We start from the raw sequence: 14,170 nt of genomic DNA, 5'->3' as shown, positions 1-14,170 counted from the left end.
TTATAAGCAGTTTATCAACTTCTGTGAAATGTGATACAATTTTATCTTCTGATATCTTGTGTTTCAAAATGCATTCATTTGATATTTCTGAAAGCACGTTAAGATGAATAATCTTTCTATAAGGAAAATGCTGTGTATGTACAGGTAGAGGTAAACCTAGGTGGCTGACAAAGTTTGGAGCATTTCTACTTCTGTGAATCTTCAGGCTTTCTTGAGAGTGATTGATCCAATGAGTTTAATTAGGTATTTAAGTGTTTCTAACAGGGAATTTCCTTTTCGATCTTACTGGGCTGTTTATGTTCTACCATGTTTATGCAGAAGTCAGGGGAAAAAAAAAACCTTTTGAAAAGAAAGCTCAAGTTATGATCTCATTTTTGGAGATGGTCAATAGTACTGTCCAGTTCCGAGAAATTTACTCCAAAAACTTATCCTTTTTTGTACAAAGTCTGAAATCTTCATAGGCTGTGAGAAATGATTCAGATAATTTTTTTTTCTGATACTGTTTATAGCGTCCATGGAAGTCATAGCTGGTGCTTTTTCTCCAATCGTTTTGGACTAGGTTTTGTTTCCCAGGTTGCACCTTACTTAATTTACTACATTGTTTTGCATTTGAATTTCTCAGAATGGATCAATATCTACTATTAAATAGAAACCATACTCAGAAAATAAGTACTTTTGACTTCACATCCAGAATCTCTTCTTATTTGTTTTATGTCTTTAAGTTTCTGGATGGTTTGCTATGCTGGAATTGGTATAAGGCTCATTACAAAAGGTTTGGCAGTTAATTTGTTTTCTAAGATTTAAGATACTGCTTTTATGGTAGGAGGTGTACTCATGCATACATTTCTTACTCCTGTTGCCCCTAGTAGCATTTCCTAGATATTTTTTTGAGTCTTAAAGTACTAGTTGGTATTTAGAATTCATTAATTCTCAAGACTTTGTAGTAGTGCCACTTGGTTTATGTAGTCTTTTGTTCTTTATGGATTTTGAGTCTGCTAATTAATTCAAGCTTCTGACATTTGTGTTGCTATTAAAGTTTGCCAGCTCTGAGAAAATGCATCAAAACTAGGGTATGAAAACAGGTTTTATTTCAGAAGATTCACTGAAAAAGACATGAAAACTGAAATACTGAATTGTAACTAAGAATAGTGAAGCTGTCTTAATTTAGAGCATATTTCATTCAATCAGAAGCTGTTAAACAAACAACTGAATTGCACTGTTTTAGTTATGCTTTTTTCTTTATCTGTTTGTCTTGTAGGAACTACCAACTTGGAAGATACCAGTGCTATACTGATTAAAGATGCCGGTAAATTGTAAATTAAATTTTGCTTTACCTTTGAAGGAACAGAGCTGCTATTGTGTATGTGCTTGACTTCTTAAAGATTATATGAAGAACGATTCATATAATAGAAGTAATTATATGAGTTATATGAACAGCAACATGCTCATGAGGGTATTGTAACCATTTTATTAAAGGAGGTATTTTATGTCAAAAGAATTGTCTGAGGTCTGTAACAGAACCATTCATAATATTAGAATGAATTCTTCATTCTCTTTACAGCTTGTAACTGCTTTTAGCAGTCTGTTTGGTTTTTTTTTTCTTGGTCATACCTTTTGCTAAAATATCCATGGTCTTCATAGTGTTCTTGGGAGTATTCTTTAGTTTTGTTTTCATTTTTGCACTCAGATTATCAAGTGGTTTTTTTGTTTTGTTTATAATTAAATTTATCTCATTATTTCTAACGAATAAATGAAACATTTAAGCAAACAGCAAGCATAACTCTTGTTTTTCTCCAGTGTATAATGCAGTTGGACTGGCTGCTTATGAACTATTTGATAGTGTGGATTTTGATCAGTGGTTTAAAAATCAACTACTGGCAGAACTTCAGGTTTCTCATAACAGGTAAATATTTGGATTATTATATATTACTCATTTAAACATGAATTATCAATACAAATTGGTAAGATACGATGTCTCATTACTGTAGACCTGAAAAATGATCAGTATTGATGAAATATATCTGTTGAATGACCAGAGTATGAATAGCTAAAAAGTCACTGATGTGACTATGATGTTTGCATTTTGTTAGTAATATTTAAATTGCTTTCAGGTCCACATTCCATGTTCTGTAAAGATAACATAAGTCTGTCTTCTTTCAGCCATTTAACTTTATTTAGCTTTCTCAGGAAAATTAGATTTGCTTATTTAAAAAGTACTTATTTAGGCGTCCTGAGTTCACGTAGTCTTTTAAGCAGCCAAGTCTCACTGAAGTCAGTGGAAGTGATTTCTGTGAATATGTAGTCTAAGGTAGAGATTTGTTCTTTTATTGAACTCTGTTCTCTTAAATTGTAGGCCATCTGTAGCACTCTTTGATTCATTCTGCTAGAAATAAAGTAGGGAAGTAAGGGCAAATTTGAGTTATGTTGACCAAATGTGGATAATTGTAAGCTGATTCCATGTAAAGGGTATTATATAGTCCATCTACTAGGTGTTTTGCTTCCTACTAAAATCCCTCTTCAACTGAATGACCTTCAACTTAATGTGGTTAGCTCTTTTCTTTAGTATCTACCTTCAAGCATTTTGAAAGATAATTTTTTGCATCTCAGAGCAGAGGTAGATAGACAGCTCTGTCTGTCTTAACAGATCTGATCTAGCTGTAGTATCCCTGATCATTGCAGGGGAGTTGGGCTAGATGGCCTTCAGAGGTCCCTTCCAACTCTCAGGATGCTATCATACTATGATTCTGAGATTCTAAGGTAATGAAAGGGGGCATGTTTTAAGTGCTGCTTTAGTGACAGCTTTAGGAATAGATTTGTTGTTCAGATAAGGGAGATTAGAGGGTATGAGCCACTGTTCCATATACATTGCATGCAAGCATGGTAATTTGTGAATGAAAATGTGGACAGTGCTAGCAATGACCAAAGAATTTGCTGTGTTCTGTTTTGTTTGAATATCTCCATCTGTTGTGAGAGTGATAGACTATCAACTATGACAGTAGCAGTCAGCGACTACCTAAATCTTTTCCAATCTGAATTGATTCTGTGAGCAGAGGGTGATTATAAAGAATACAAATTAGGGGCATGGATTGTACAGCAAGTTCCACTAGAGTTGGGAATACTTGCTATTGGCAGACAGCTATGTACTCCTGTCAAATGTCATTTTAAACTTCTCTTTAAAAGATAGTGGTTTGAAAACTATCCAAGACTTTTCCAGAAGAAAAAAATATACTGTTCTTTTTTCTGTGATCAGAATTTGATGAGATTGCATATTAGGCATGAGTATTCCAAGAATGGGGAAAGTTGTTTTGCTACAAGTGTTTAACTAAATAGTACAACAGGTGTTAGTAAGGCGGTGTCATCTGAAAGTCATGCAGCTGTTTGTAGAAAATTGTTTGTGCTTCACTGTCACTCAGTAAATCTCAAGCAAAAATAGAATGTTATTATTCATTAGCTTTGTGTTCCAGTGTGGTGAAATGCTGCATATATGCTACTTTGACTACTTCCGTACTCTCTGAAGATTTGCTCTGTTAATTATTTTATGGTTATGGGAATTTTTAATAAATTAGATTTATTCGCTGTAAAGAAGCCTCAGTAATTTGTTTAAATTGATGTCTTGATAACTTAGAAAGCCAGGAGTGTATAAAATGAAAAACAAATTAAAGTCATGAGGCAAAATAGATTGTTACGTAAAATCCTTTGGGTTTAATTTGTCTTGCTTGACTCCATATGTCTGCAAGGTAAATACTGGTCTTAAAAAATGAAATCTTGGAGAATACTGTTTCTTATCAAATTCCTTTTTCAGCAAAGTATTTTAGAACAGCAAGTGTGAGTTAATGAATACTTATTTTTCTACTTTGAGATATAAACCAATACGCCGACGAGTAATTTGGCTGATTGGACAGTGGATTTCAGTAAAATTCAAATCAGATTTGAGGCCTATGTTGTATGAGGCAATTCGTAACTTGCTTCAAGACCAAGACTTAGTGGTAAGTGTGAATAAGTGATGTTTTCTGTTACACGTGCTCTGTAAAAATGTGATACGTAAATTCTGTGCTTTTGTTAAGGTTGTTGAAAACTCTGTAACACCACACTTCAAAGTCTGTTGTGTCTTTTAGAAAATAATATGTTCAGAAGTGTTGGGAGTGCCCACTTCTGGAATTTCAGCAACAGTAATGAAACCAAATTTTAAGATGCTTGCTAGATGATAATTCTGTGAAAATTAATGCCAAAAGGAAATCTGTGTTGTTTTTTTTTTTAACAAAGGTGTGAAGTGTCTTGCAAGAGGTCATTTATTAACTTGTAGATGCTTTGTTTGTTAAAACAGAGTTATTCTGTGATACGGTCAGTGCAGAAATACAGTATTTTTTAAGCACTGACATAACTGTTCTTTGCTGGCAAGATACAGTTAACAGCATCAATTTCTAAGCCAGTTGAATTCAGCTCTGGAGTTTCAAGCAGCAGTTTCAGTTTTCCATGAGGTAAAGTTGAGAGTCTGCATTCCTGTTTCTTTGTTTTAAACAGACCTAACACTTACCCAGCAAAGTAAACCAAAAATCCCACCAAAATAAATAAAAATAAAAAACTTAGCTAGCTTGTTATTTAATTATTATTAGTTTGCAATACAGCAATTGATTCCATACAGCTTCAACAGAGCAGAATGGATTGCCTTGTCAATTACATGACTTTTCATCAAGAGCTTTCCAGACATCTACCAAGAAAGAACATACCACTTGTTGAATTTATTTATTTGCTTTTTGTGTGACAGCAAGACATGAGAAATCCCAAGTTAAACTCCTTCCCCTTTATAAGAGCTTTTGTCACAGGATAGATTTTTTTTTTCTTTTTTTAGTACTCCATGGTTTTGCTTGAGCAGTTTCTCCAGGTAGTGGCCCTGGGTGCTGACAGATAAACTATAGGGCAAAAAACTGTGACAGAGTAAACTAAACAAACAAACCTTCTACAGGATTGGAGAACACTCAACAATTGAATAATCAAAACAACAGATTTAATTTAAGTTTAATGGGTATAAGGATGATGATGCTTGACTTTTGTCTTCCAGGTCCGTATTGAGACAGCTACAACACTGAAGTTAAATATCCTTTTATTAACAAAGATGCTGGTTAGACACTAGCAAAGATATTCAGAATTGCTGGAAAATAGGCAGCTTTAAACTTACTGCCAAATTATTTTTTACTTTGTTATTGTCTCATATCCCTGAAATGCTAGCTTATTGGAGTCTTGCATTCATGTGTAACATGTATTACTTTCCTTAATGGCTGCTTTACCTGTAGATGACTTTGAGTTCAGAACTGACCAGTTCTTACCGGTAAGATCATTTATATGGATGTAATCTCATGAGCTGGTAGGTTTATGGTTGGACTAGATGAACTTGGAAGTCTTTTCCAACCTTGGTGGAAAACAATATAATTTCCCATTTCATTTGTGGGTATGTGTGTACATTTACTTGTAGTTTGCATAGGGTAAGACGTAAAGATTCATACTGCTGCTTTTAATGTTGTTAATTCGCAGTATTCACTCAATGTTATATTTCTATTGTGTGATTACTAGAATTTCTTGTTGTTGTGTTTACTGATAGATACACTATGCTCTAAAGGTTTATGGTTGTGTTATTAAAATAGTGCCTTAAAATCATAGACTGGCTGTTCTCCTATTTTGATGTTCTTTGCAGTGATTATTATTGCTGGCATTAAATAAATGGGGAAATGCTAGCTATAAATACAGTGAAGATTTATTTTCATAATTTAAATTTAGCAAGTGCTTTGCATTCAAATTGCAATATAAAGTATGTGTTAATTGAAGTTCTTTAGGGAACAATCAACCAGTTCCAGGATTCAGACACACTGCTTTTTTAGAGAGTCTTTTTTATAGCGTCTTCTTAGTTCAAAATCTGAATTTTACCTGCAGACCTAAAAACTGTAAGATGATTCCTTTGCTCTGATTCCAGCAGCATATTCCTCTGTAGAGACAGTCTTTGGCCTTAGAGAATTTTATTTATAATGTTGTTGTTATACTTACTGAAACATGAAAATGGTCTACGTTTTCAATGATTACGCATTTGAACTGTGAAATAACAGTGTATCTGATTTATTTATCTTGTTAAAGCTTTGAATGTTGTGTGTTTTTCCACATGAAAAAGTAACATTTTGCACACTTTTAGCTGTCTTTCAGAGTTCATAAATGTCTTAGTACTATAAGCACACTGAAATACTATCAATTCATAATCTCATTTGCATTTTTAATTATCTAATGCTTTTTTATTTCTTTTAGTATTTGGAATCCATGTTTACACTGCTCTTTCAGCTACTTCAGGAAGTAACGGAATGTGACACGAAAATGCATGTTCTTCATGTTCTGTCTTGTGTGAATGAAAGAGTCAATGTACAGGTATTTTATTTCATTTTTTTCCAGACTTCAAACATCATTAGCTTGGTGCTAACACCAGAAAGAACTTTTCTTAATGTTTCAGCTTGTAGAAAATTAGTAGAAAAATATCACTGGTTACTAGTCTGGTTATACTTATGGTAGATTCCTGTAATATTTAATTTACTTGGCAGTCTTCTAATTTTTAGTCTAATATTTGTCTAGTATTGCTTTTTTTTCCCATTACTACTAATCTTTTAAAATTTAATATTTATGTTTGGCATTGACTCACCTTTTGGTCTACAGAAGGGATTCTACTGCTTATTATATTGTAGTTCTTACAATTTTGAAAATGTTTCTACTTTCTATTCTAATTGTCTAGACATGTACTTGTCAGTAACTGTTGTGATGAAGATGTGTATCATAATGAAAGGAAAACATCTTCAATTATCAGTTTAAGTTACTGTTTGTTTCTTATTTTCTACATAAGCATTATTGTCATCAGTGGTTTGCTATAGATTGGATGTTGTATTTTTACTGCTGTTCAGTCAGAAATCAGCTCAATTGCATGGTAAAGAATAGAGTGCCCTAGGAAGAGGAAAGAGAAGTAAATTAAAGCAATTGAAGTTTTACTGTGACAGAAATGGCTCTTAAATCTCTCAGAAATAATTTTTGGGTTAAATTAATGATCTTGTTTCACACATTAAGAAACATGTTTGTGTGCTGAATTTCAGATACGACCATATGTAGGATGTTTGGTTCAGTATTTACCTCAACTTTGGAAACAGAGTGAGGAGCACAATATGTTACGGTGTGCCATTCTAACTACCTTAATCCATCTTGTTCAGGTAAGGTGTCAAAAGCACAGAAAAGTTGCTACTGTCTCCTTCAGTCTTCCTTAAAGAGACTTGCCTACAGTCTGCATGTATCGTGGTTTTTTTACATATATATTTATATAGATAAATATGTAGTATTCAGATATACTTTGGTTTTAAAGGCTATTACTAAACACTCTTCAGTCTTAAAATGAAGACATGGTGCTGTGGTAATGGAGGTTATCATGGCCAATGTTAGACATTCAACTGTTTTGCTTCTTGGGGCTTGTTCAGGAAATGCAGTTCTGTAATCAGACTTGGTTGTGTTCTGGAGGTTTGAAATTTTGATTCCGTAATCTTAGAACTGAATTTGTTTTAATGTCCATCAAAGAGCTAGTTCTGTTTTCATTTGTTTCTTGTAAGGTGTTTGGAGCGTCAATCTCTTCTTCGTAAACAGAGTATATGGTTCAGACTTGATTCTGAGGTGGAGGTGCATCTCTTTTCCCTTTGTGTTCCATTCAGCAGTCAGGGATTCAAAATTCCTTTTTGGTTGCGAACTTTATGTGGAAAATAAGCAGTTTCTAAATCACAGGTCAACATATGGGTCATCATAACAAGCTACAGTGTGACTTTTTAAAATTTGGGTTTTAATTCAACTTGTCATCAATTGTTTGTTTAAATTCTAGCATTTTTGTTAATGTCTTTATATGTTTTCTTTGATGTTAACTAATTATGGGTCAACTTGTATATTTAGTATTCTGACCCTTTTATTGTTACCATTTGTTTTTACTATTGCCTTTTTACTTTACAACCTCTGTATGCTTTTTCATTTTTATGTAGCATGTGGGAAAAAAAATCCATCATCTCTTCATAAATTTCCTAGCTTTTATGTTCTCTTCTGCTTTGTGCTCGCGTTATATGGAATACAGATAATAGCGGCTTTGAACCTACTTTGTTATATAACAGATTTGTATCACATTCAGTTGTATTTCTACTTCAGACTTTTTGATTATTTCTTTTTCTTTTGAGAATTAATCTATGCTCATAAGCTTCATTTTTGAGCATACTTGAATATTGATACGTTTTAAAGTGGAATAATCAGAACTATCAAAATGTCTTTCAGTGGGAACTACTGTTGCCTCGTCTTTGTTAACAAGTACATCTAAATGCAATAACAGAAGTAATAATACTTGGAAGAGAGGTGTATACAGTGATTCTCAGACCATTTTTCTCTCCTGTAGATTTTCAGTGTTCTCTTTTTCAGCATCTTGTATTAAACTTTATATTGTCAGTATACATTGCTGCTATTTATCAACGTTGAATTTCACAGAATTGCAGAATTACTTGGGTCAGAAAGGCCCTGAAGGATCAAATTCAAGCACCTCCACCACAGCACAAGAGTTGCCAACCCCTAGATCAAGGGTCCCAGGGCACCTTTCAGTGTGGCCTTGAACACCTCCAGGAGCAGAACATCTGCAAACTCCTGGACAACTCTTTTCAGTACCTCACCGCCCTATAGTTTTATATATTGTAGTTTGCCTGTAGTTGCCTATAGACTTGCTTTTCAAGACTCAGGGTAGTATTACAGGTGGTGGCATGAGATATTTTTCCAGACATCCGATGGTTGCTTCCACCATCTTAAACTCATGACATTTGCCGTGGTGAGTTTGTCTGATGTAATCCACCTGCCGGGCATCCCTGTACTTATATTTCAGTGATCCTCCTCCATACAAAAGCAGTCTTATCTGTTTGGCTTGCTTAATTACAGTACGTGTTTCACATTCGTGGATGAGCTGTACGATAGCATCCATAGTCAAGTTCTGTCCTTGATCCCAAGCTCATCTGTATGTTGCATCTTTTCCTTGATGGCCTGAAGCGTCATGTACTCACTGAGCTAGAAATAATTTAACCTTATGTTGGCAGTCCTAATACATCCAGATCTTAGCAGCCCAATCCACCTGCTGATTGTCCTGACATTCTTCAGTGGCACGACTCTTGAGTACACTAGCCTCTACATCATGTACTTTTACAACTGTGTTCTCTACTGGGGCAGCTACAACAGTTCTAATTATAGTTGCCTATAGTTGTTTCTTAAACAGTATCTAGTTCATTTATGTCTTATGGTTCTTAAAACTCAAGAAATCTCAATAACTTTTAGACCCAGATTTTCCTGTGTAACTATTAATGACTGTACTAGGCAACATTCTATCTAGGATGGAAGTTGATTGTGGTCCCTATTCAAACAAGTTTTGACCTTTTGGGAGGTAATTTGATGGTAATTTGCCTCTCTTCTCTGCTTTTCTGAATCCTAGTACTCAGAGCTATAAATAATGTAATTCCTCTAAAGACTTGTGTTATGTACAGGGACAAAGAATTTTGAAGTCTTATAAAAATTATTAGCTGCTTTATCCAATTATGGTAGTAAATGAAATGAATTTCTAATCTCAGAATAAGAAGATACAGGTTATTACTAAATAATCCTTAAATTTGAAATAACTGGAAATATCTATGCTGATGGCAGTACAAATATGAGTAAAATGTAGTAGGTTAGTTACAGGAACTAAAGAATAAAACAATATGTGGCTATGTGGCCGGCAGAATCCATACTATTAAGAACTTCCTTAACTTGAATAGTATGGTATCCTAACTTCTCTACTTTTTACTAAATTGCAAAAATGATGTAGTAAAACTAGTAGAGCTTGAGAAGGACTTGTAGAATGTAGACCAGTATCAATACAGGAAGAGACAGGCTGTGAAATCAGTGTCTAACATGGAGAAGGTTTAACTGAGGGGATATTATTAGTAGTCTACAAAAACAGTAATAGTGATTATACATTACAATAAAGGTTAAAATGGTGTTCTTTTAAAAGCCAAGTTAGTTCAAACAAAGTGTGTTTTATAACTTGTGAATCTTCTTGTTACTGTCCTGTAAGGAGGCCAAAAGCGATTGAACACATTTATGAAAGATTCTTTTACTTCATTGTTGTTGTTTTTTTTCCTGAAGATGGAAGATTTTTGAAACTGTATCGATAATGATAAATTGTCCTACAAAAGCCTTAACTGAAAAGCAACAGTTTACAGATATCTGATTAGAATATTAGGGATTACACAATAGCTAGGCTAGGCTATTCAGCTAGGCTCTGTTTTAAGTAGTGACACTGCAAAATAGCCAGTAGTTTCCAATTTATTGGAACCTTTATACAATTAGTTTCAATTTATGAGTGGTTACCTTGAACTCCCCACACTCCCCCCCAAAAAAAAATCCAACCAAAAAACAGCAATAAAAAGAAACCTGTTATCAATCTGTGAATCTTTGTTTGAGAACAAGAGCAAAGGTAAATCTTCCACATGATTTTCAAAATATGTTAAGTTTTAGAGTGTGCTAAGGTCCAAAGATTAATTTCTTTCTAGATTTGTAATGTAATCTAGGCATATACTCATTTGCTTGCGAGAGCTGTGACTTTTCTGAGAAAGGCCATGACCAGCGAATGTTGCTCAGGGAGTGTTTTCAGAACTTTTTTCTTGCAGACTGTTGATAAGCTTCTTGTTCTCAAAAACAACAACAAAAAAAAAGACTTGTTGAGAGAAAGTTCAAGCACTTTCATATATGAAATGAAGTTCAGTGTCTGATTTCTCAAATGGATGTTTACACATGTGAATAGAACAGTATCACAGTTGTTTTTAGTTCTGTTCTCAAAATGCTTAAGTTAAGGTTATTGAAGCATATGACCTTTTAAAAAATTGTTATTTATTGTTACAGGGCCTGGGAGCAGAAAGCAAAAATCTCTATCCTTTTCTACTTCCAATTATTCAGCTAAGTACAGATGTTTCCCAGCCTCCGCATGTCTATCTTCTGGAAGATGGTTTAGAGTTGTGGTAAGTATGTTCTTTTTCTGAGTGTTAATTTTTTTGTATATCCCCAGAAGAAAAGAAGGAATTTAACTCTTAATACAGCTAAAGCTTTTGTTTATTTGCTGGATAACTTTGCTCAGTGTCATCTTATATCATATATTTTCTCAGAAGAATTGAGGTTAAGAAGTCAATAAAAGAAGCATGATATAAATTAAAAGTAGTTCAGTAGGTGATCTGTTTTCAGATAGTTCATAGCAAGTTATAGTTTTATATTGTTAATAAACAGCAAGACGCTGTTTATCTGACACTCACTCTAATGTGCATATGCAAATACACACATTTGACTTGAGCACAGTAATACATTGTCAGAACTGATTGATGGAAGATATGCTGGAGTTCATAGGAATAAAATGCAGAAGCCTGCCTTCCCTGGTGTCTTGCTGTGGTGGCTGAAGATAAAAGGTAGCAGTATGATCTGCTTTGCCACAGGGCTACTTTGCTGATGTTTCTGATGCAGCTGATGCTCTGAAGGGAGGAAACTGTTTTCTATTTCAAATTCAGCTCGTTATAATTTTCCAGTAGAGTAAGAATATATTGAGCTTGTCTTGAAATAACAAGGAATTCCTGAGATCTGAACTGTAGGCAAACATTTGTAGTTCAAATGCCTGACCCCAGAAAGATCTGTTTTATGTGTGGTAAAAGTGAGGTGTATGAGAGGGAAAGAACTTCGACGTGCGTTACGTTCACAGTATTTAAGATAAGGTTTAAGATCCAGGACTTCCATGTTACTAATACTGATCTTGAGAAGATTATTCCAGTGCCTGTGCTGGAGATTGTATATGTGATATCTTAAGATATTCCAGAGGAGGCATGTCCAACCTGGGGCCCACATGTGGCCCTGGACTGGTAGTAATTAGCCCATTCTCCTGTTGTACACCATCACGGAAAGCATTTCCTACCAAACAGCCTGGACCCAAATGGGTACCCATCACTAGCAACAACCAAAACATTGGCTCATGTTCTACAGCATCATAGTGATCTCAATGGAGCTGGCATAACATGGAATACTGTATAAATACAGTAATCCCACACCTAGGCTTTGAACACAAGCTGGAATATGTTGCTGTGTCTTTAAGTGTGAATTTCATACGTAGTCACTTTTCTCAAATGTGAGAAATTTTAAATTAATATAAATTGTGCGACCACATAATTGTGGTTTTATGATAATCATTGCATTATTTTAAACCTGAAAAAAACGTGGGGGAAAAAATAAAGACTTGAACTGTTTGCCACCACAGTTGCTCTCAGGAAGTGTGTAGCGCTGCACATATTGTCCTTTCAATAGCAAAATGCATCAGTGTCTCTTTTCTTGGCAAGAGCCAAGCATCTACCAACACATACGTTTTAAGTACTAATACTAGACTTGAAATGTGCTTTGAGCAATAGTTACACTTTATTTGTGGTTCCTATAGGGTATGTTATTTTACATTTGTCAAAGCAATTACTTAATGCTTTTTATAAAGTATATGAAGTATTTCATTTAATCTATTCTTAGGTTAGTGACATTGGAGAATAGCCCATGTCTTACACCTGAACTCCTGAGAATATTTCAGAACATGTCAGCTCTTCTTGGTGAGTTTTTTACTAATAAAATTCCTGAGGTATTTTTCCCGCTGTCAGGAGTGTTCATGTATTAAATAATGCCACTGTGGCTACCAGAACTAAGGAGTTAGCAAAATTTATAACTATTCAGAAGGAAGAACAGGTTTTTGTTTGACTTATATCTTCTTTAATATTTTTTCATACTTGCTGGAGTTCTGGGTTGGTTTTGTTTTTGTTTTTTTTAGTAACTTGAAGCTTTTTAGTACCAAGGAGACAAATTTCAGTTTGTCATTTCTGAGATTTTTAAAGAATTCTTAAAAATTTAACATAAAATTTGCTGAGTTTACTGATAGGGATTAATGGAGTATTTTGCCTGCCCTACTTAAAACCACAGTGATTTCTAGTCTGAAGAATTAAAGTTTGAATTAGGTTTGCCATTATTCTGCCAGTAACTATGTAGGAAGTTTTCAAACTGTAGATTTTTGAAATTGTGTTTAGCAAATAGCACTGAAATAAAAAAAAAATGCTTTGCCTTGTTCTGATTAATAGAAGTTACTGTTTTATGATGATAGCATAAATTGTACAGTTAAGTTGGACCAGCTTTCCTTCAGGTGAGGTTTTATTCAGGCTTTTGTCAGTATTTTTTCTGTTAGAGATGGAGTTGAGTGGTGAATGCACAACAGCCCTTCCAGTATGTAGTTATAAACCAGTTTTCTTCTGTACTGCTTTACTTCTTGATGTTTTTTTTCTGAGAAACTTTTGTTTTCTGAATGTCCTATCAGGCAAAAGTGTTGATTTCCATGAGCCAAAACAGTGTGTGCCTTGGCTGGAAAACAGAAACCATTCTGTTACCTACTGGTCTGCAGTTCGCTGTTATTTACATCAGGAGAATCTGGACAAACTAACTCCACATATCATAGCTGTGACAATGTGATGTTGAGATGATGCTTTTTTAAAACTTAGTTATAAAAACTGTAGTATTTATAGTATCCTACATGCAGTTCCTTTCTGAAAATATGTGAATCAGTGATGACTGCAAGTTAGTTATCGAACTGATTAGTAATTAAGTAGTTTCTCCACTATACAAATTGCTGAAACTTACAGCATTTAAGAAAAATCTCTTCCCACCACCATGATGTAACTGTCAGAACTAGGTAGATTAATTGGGAAGGTTTGTTTTATTTTGTTTTCCAGATATATCTGAAAGAGCTTTTCACTTTCAGATCAGTGCTGAACTTAGTGCAGGTGGGATCTCATGAGAGCTAAGTATATGAGAACTACAATAAGTACTACTAAAGGCTGATATATTGGAACCTTTTGATGAAAGTGTTAGATGGCTTACTTAAAAATTCATCTCTTTTCAAGTCAAGCTATTTAAACCTTCAAAATGAGTGATGATAAGACATAACCTATGCAAACACTGATATTGAAATAGTTATGCATTCAAAGTTCTTGAGTAGCCATATCCAATAGTAGAAGTCTGTCTTCTTTTCCTTCTGATGATCAAGAGAATTAACCGT

General features: G+C 34.3%; 1 protein-coding gene across 1 annotated transcript in view; it reads left to right on the top strand.

The window, feature by feature from the left end:
• Window positions 1–14,170, top strand: part of IPO11 (importin 11) — a 71,374-nt gene that overhangs the window by 25,537 nt on the left and 31,667 nt on the right. The window contains exons 15-23 of the mRNA XM_065739777.1: window positions 1,259–1,306; window positions 1,798–1,903; window positions 3,860–3,986; window positions 5,060–5,093; window positions 5,286–5,326; window positions 6,289–6,405; window positions 7,116–7,229; window positions 10,957–11,072; window positions 12,604–12,680. Of these exons, the coding sequence (XP_065595849.1) occupies window positions 1,259–1,306; window positions 1,798–1,903; window positions 3,860–3,986; window positions 5,060–5,093; window positions 5,286–5,326; window positions 6,289–6,405; window positions 7,116–7,229; window positions 10,957–11,072; window positions 12,604–12,680 (780 nt within the window). The remainder of the gene's footprint in view (window positions 1–1,258; window positions 1,307–1,797; window positions 1,904–3,859; window positions 3,987–5,059; window positions 5,094–5,285; window positions 5,327–6,288; window positions 6,406–7,115; window positions 7,230–10,956; window positions 11,073–12,603; window positions 12,681–14,170) is intronic.

This window comes from Cyrtonyx montezumae, unplaced genomic scaffold (genome assembly GCF_038088225.1).
Source record: "Cyrtonyx montezumae isolate F1298 unplaced genomic scaffold, pur_monq_1.0 scaffold_25, whole genome shotgun sequence".
NCBI lineage: Eukaryota > Metazoa > Chordata > Aves > Galliformes > Odontophoridae > Cyrtonyx > Cyrtonyx montezumae.
This window is presented reverse-complemented; position numbering and strand designations above follow the sequence as displayed.